Below are 5,653 nucleotides of genomic sequence, written 5' to 3' on the forward strand. Positions count from 1 at the left end.
TTTCCTTCTTGCCTCCTCCCTCTCCTCCCACCCCCTCTTCGCCGTCCTCGCCGCAGCCTCCCTCCTGGTCGCCCTCTACGTCCCCCGCTCGCTCCTCCCTTTCCTTCTCTCTCCCGTTCCCATCTCCACATTCCTACTCCTCGCCGCCCTTCTCCGCCTCGGATCCTCACCGGCAGAGACTCCCACTGCCGCCACCGTGGCGGCGGAGCAGAAGGAGCTCCCGGCATCGTACCTCACGGACAACACGGAATGCTTTGTGAGAAAATAATCCTGATATAATAAGCCTTATCCCCACGTCGGTTTTTGATAATTCTTTTACTCAGTCTTCCCTATTTGTATGGATCTTTCCTATTTCGTTTCCTATTTTGTTGCATCTCGTAGTATTAATTCTTATCAACTTTTGTGTATAAATACATCACAGATGTACGTAGAAATCAATTCACTGCAAGTTTATTTTTTGTGAAGGCACTGCTCTGTGTTTCTCTTTTCTTTCTTCTTTGCTTTGTGCGTGTGTGCGAATCATTGATTCTGAGCCAACAATTGGTATCAGAGCCTTGAATCCACGATTCTACAAAAAATGTCGGGTATCCCACAAGCTGCTGCGAAGGAGAACGGCGGAGTGTCATTTCCTTATCCGATGCTAAACCCTCACAATTACACTGTGTGGGCGATAAAGACAGAGGCGATTCTAGATGCCCAGGGAGTCTGGGAGACGGTGGAGCCAGCAGAAGGAGCCCAGGTAGATGCAAAGAAGGACAAAAAGGCACGTGCATATATCTTGCAGTGTGTCCCCGAAGACATCCTTCTCCAGATCGCAAATAAGAAGACGGCGAAGGAAGTCTGGGATAGCCTCAAGACGAGGTATCTTGGTAGTGATCGGGTGAAGAAGGCACGCGTACAAACATTGAAGAGCGAGTTTGACGCCCTCCGGATGAAGGAGACCGAGACGATTGATGAGTTTGCTGGCAAACTCAGCGCCTTGAGCAGCAAGTTCTCCACCCTTGGTGCCACACTTGAAGATTCCTCTCTGGTAAAGAAGTTGCTCGATTCTGTCCCTGATAAATTCTTCCCTATTGTTGCCGGTATTGAGCAGTTCCACGACCTTGAGACTATGCCTTTTGAGGAGGCTATAGGGCGACTGAAGGCGTACGAGGAACGAACACTACGATTACATGGCAACACCAACAACACTGAAGGTGAGCTCCTACTTACTCATGCCGAATGGCAAATGCGACAGAAAGGAAGCAATGTGGACACTTCATCAAGAGGCAAGGGGCGTGGATCCAGCAATCCCAATCGTGGCAATTGGCGTGGACGTGGGCGAGGGCGCGGACGTGGCCGTGGTACGCAGCGCCAAGACAGTGCAGGAGGCACTAGCAGCAACAACAGTGGCACTCGGGACAAGAAACATATAAAATGTTTCAATTGTGAGAAAATGGGGCACTATGCATCTGAATGCTACAGCAAGCCTCATAGAGATGAGGCTCACCTCACTTGCGTCGCCGATGAAGAACCAACACTGATGATGACAGTGTACCACGAGGAGTCTCACACTAGGCATGAGCGGCAAGATATCATTCTGCTCAACGAAGAACGACTTCTACCAGAGATGTATCGCAACGCTAAGAAAGAAGAAGATCAAGACGTTTGGTATCTTGACAACGGTGCCAGCAACCACATGACTGGCCATCGTGAGAAGTTTCAAGAACTAGATGAAACCATCACCGGGAGGGTGAGGTTTGGCGATGGATCAACCATTGAGATCATGGGCAAAGGGACGGTTGTGTTCGAATGCAAGAACGGTGATCAGAAGGCTATCCACGAGGTATACTACATTCCGAAACTTTGTAGTAATATCATAAGTCTTGGTCAATTGACAGAAATTGGGAACGAGGTGCACATGGAAGGAGATACCATGAAGGTGATTGATAGGAGCGGGAAGCTCTTGATACAGGTAAACAACAACAACAACAACAACAACCAAGCCTTTTCCCACTAAGTGGGGTCGGCTGTATGAATCCTTTTACGCCATTGAGCTCTATCTCCTATTATATCATCATCTATATTTAAATAAATTTTATCTTGTTTTATTGTTGCTAACCAAGTCTTTTTTGGTCTTCCTCTTCCTCGTTTTATATGCATGTTTATCATAGTTTCACATCGCCTAACTGGAGCATTTATTGGTCGTCTAAGTACATGTCCGTACCATCTTAAACGTGTCTCTCTGAGTTTTTCCTCAATAGATGCAACTCCTACTTTCTCTCTAATGCTCTCATTTCTTATTTTGTCCATGCTCGTATGTCCACACATCCACCTTAACATCCTCATCTCTGCAACTCTCATCTTCTGCTCATGTGCTCGAGTCATAGCTCAACATTCAGCTCCATATAACATAGCAGGTCTAACTGCGGTTTTATAGAACTTACCTTTAAGTTTAAGAGGTACTTTACGGTCACATAAAACACTCGACGCCCTCCATTTCACCCATCCTGCTATGTAAGACATCTCTCTCAATCCCTCCATCATTTTGTAAAAATGATCCTAAATATTTAAATCTCTCGGTTCCGGACAACTCATCCTCTCCTATCTTAACAATTGTTTCATTACTTCTAATATTGCTAAACTTAAATTCCATATATTCCGTCTTTAATCTACTAAGCTTAAAACCTTTCCCTTCTAGTGTTTCCCTCCAAGATTCTAGCTTAGCATTTACTCCTTCACGTGTCTCATCTACCAAAATAATATCATCTGCAAACAACATGCACCACGGTACTGTGTCTTGAATGTGTGCAGTGAGTTCATCCATAATTAGTGTAAAAAGATAGGGACTTAGAGCTGATCCTTGATGTAACCCTATCTTTATTGGAAATGCTTCAGTTACTCCACCTGAAGTCTTTACTCTGGTCGTTACATCCTCATACATATCCTTAATTAGTTCAATATATGTTACGCTAACACCTCTCTTTTCTAAAATTCTCCATATAATTTCTCTTGGGACTCTATCATATGCCTTTTCTAAGTCAATGAATACCATGTGTAGATCTTGTCTTTGCTCTCGATATTTTTCAATTAATTGTCTAAGAAGATGTATAGCTTCTATTGTCGACCTTCCAGGCATGAACCCAAATTGATTTTCTGTCACTATGGTCTCCTTCCTTAATCTTTTTTCTATTACTTTTTCCCAAAGTTTCATAGTATGACTCATTAGTTTAATACCCCTATAGTTTGCACAATTTTGTACGTCTCCCTTATTCTTATATAAGGGAACTAGAGTACTTATCCTCCATTGATCAGACATTTTTTTCGTTTTCAATATCATGTTAAATAATTTTGTAAGCCATTCAATACCTTGTTTCCCTAAGCACTTCCATACCTCTATCGGAATATCATCTGGTCCAACGGCTTTTCCATTGTGCATCTCATTTAAAACTTGTTTTACTTCTGAAGTTTGAATTCTACGATAAAAATTAAAATTTCGATGCTCATTTGACCTAATTAAATTACCTAAGTTAAGTTGGTCTCCTAAACCTTCATTAAAAAGTTGATGAAAATACCTCTTCCACCGCTCTTTTATTTCTCCATCATTACTAATACCCTATTACATTCATCTTTAATACATTTTATTTGGCTAAGATATCTTGTTTTCCTTTCTCTCACTTTAGCTATTCTATAAATATCTCTTTCCCCTTCTTTTGTATCCAATTTTTGATATAACCGTTCAAAAGTTTTATTTTTTGCTTCACTCACTACTTTCTTAGTTTCTTTCTTGGCTATTGTATATTTTTTTAAGTTTTCCTCATTCTTACAAATATATAATTCCTTATAAGCTATTCGTTTTTCCTTCACTTTCTCTTGTACTTTCTCATTCCACCACCAAGATTCTTTACTTAGCGGTGCATGCCCCTTTGACTCACCGATGACACTCTTAGCTACTATTTTCAACTTTGATACCATCTTATCCCATGTTGTATTAGAGTCATCGTATATTTCACCTAATGCTTGTACTTCTACCTTCTCCTTAAATATATGTTGCTTCCCATCCTTTAACTTCCACCACTTAATTCTAGGAATTGTATATATTTTCTTTCTATTGATACTATGTTTAAGATGTGTATCCAACACTACTACCCTATGTTGGGTAGTTAAGCTTTCTCCAGGGATGACTTTGCAATCTTTACAAATCTTTCTATCCTTCTTCCTAACCATAAGAAAGTCAATTTGCGATTTATTCTTCCCACTTTTGAATGTGACTAAGTGTTCTTCTCTTTTCTTAAAAAATGTATTAGCTAATATAAGGTCATATGCTATCGCAAAATCTAATATAGTTTTCCCTTCCTCATTTCTCGTTCCAAACCCATAACTCCCATGTACTCTCTCATATTCCTCATTTTTCACTCCGACATGGCCATTTAGATCACCTCCTATTAAAATCCTTTCATTTGGTGGAATATTTTGTAATATTTCATCTAAGTCCTCCCAAAACCTTAATTTGGTAGCTTCATCTAATCCTACTTGTGGTGTATATACGCTAATTATGTTCATAGTTTCTTTCGCCACTATTATCTTAAGAGTTATAATTCTATCCCCTTTTCTAACTACTCCTACAACTTCATCCTTTAACAAACTATCTACAATAATACCCACTCCATTTCTTGTTTTACTTTTTCCAGTGTACCATAACTTAAAACCCGAGTTCTCTATCATCTTTGCCTTCTCACCTGTCCATTTTGTCTCTTGTACACATAAAATATTAATTTTTCTCCTAATCATCATATCTACTACCTCCATTGATTTACCAGTGAGAGTTCCTATATTCCATGTTCCAAATCTTAGATTATTAGTTTTCCTATCATATTTGTTCTTATCTAACCTATGGTGTGAGAACTCTTGCCTATTTAACACTACACCCAAGTTCTCATGGAGATGTAGCGGTCCTTGCTGAGACGTTACAGTCGGACCCTGTAACGCGAACTCTTGCATATTTATCACTACACCCGAGTTCTGGAGATGTAGCGGTCCTTGCCGAGACGTTACAGTCGGACCCTGTAACGCGTTCCTTCCGGGGAACAACCTAGCATTAGCACAATAGTTTAATGGATTCATTCATGAAATTTTGCCATAGTTTGACGCTGGCTGGCAACCTAACGCAACCCTCCTCCTTTATCCGGGCTTGGGACCGGCCATGACTGGTCATCATGGGCGGAGTTTTGATACAGGTAAAGCGAACACAAAATCGCTTGTACAAGATAACCTTGAAGACATTCAAGCAAGTCTGTCTCATAGCAAGCTTAGAAGACCCAACCTGAATGATGCATTCCAAGCATTCAAGAAGTTCAAAGTCTTGACGGAGAACAAGACTGGGTACAAGATCAGAACACTTCGAACAGACCGAGGCGGCGAGTTTCTATCCACGGAGTTCACTCGTTTTTGTGGAAATGAAGGAATCGAGCTGTTAGGTTTTTCGGGCCGCGAAAACCGCTTTTCGCGTCGCGGAAACCCCGAATCGCCCAAGCCACGGATCTCGTGCAAGGTAAAACCGAACGAAAATACGAGTACGAGTTTGAAAACTTTAATCTACAGTAGATCTACATAAGGATAAACCATTTATACCTTTGATGCGATGCCCTTCGCGTTCCCGCTCGTCCAAATGATG

The 5,653-nt window shown here is 41.3% G+C and overlaps 1 protein-coding gene across 1 annotated transcript; it reads left to right on the forward strand.

Moving 5' to 3' along the window:
* Positions 1-577: 577 nt before the first annotated feature.
* On the forward strand, positions 578-5,306 carry LOC122035851. Its single transcript, XM_042594991.1, has 2 exons — positions 578-1,954; positions 5,217-5,306. Exons 1-2 carry the CDS (start codon positions 578-580, stop codon positions 5,304-5,306), a joined length of 1,467 nt encoding a protein of 488 aa, XP_042450925.1.
* Positions 5,307-5,653: the final 347 nt, after the last annotated feature.

Source organism: Zingiber officinale, unplaced genomic scaffold (genome assembly GCF_018446385.1).
Source record: "Zingiber officinale cultivar Zhangliang unplaced genomic scaffold, Zo_v1.1 ctg125, whole genome shotgun sequence".
Taxonomy (NCBI): domain Eukaryota; kingdom Viridiplantae; phylum Streptophyta; class Magnoliopsida; order Zingiberales; family Zingiberaceae; genus Zingiber; species Zingiber officinale.

What these genes read in the sequence shown, in the direction of transcription:
- LOC122035851 (XM_042594991.1), top strand. Translation starts at nt 578, where the DNA reads ATGTCGGGTATCCCACAAGCTGCTGCGAAGGAGAACGGCGGAGTGTCA. An exon ending in GCGGGAAGCTCTTGATACAG is followed by an intron (nt 1,955 to 5,216) that starts GTAAACAACAAC and finishes GTTTTGATACAG; the next exon opens with GTAAAGCGAACACAAAATCG.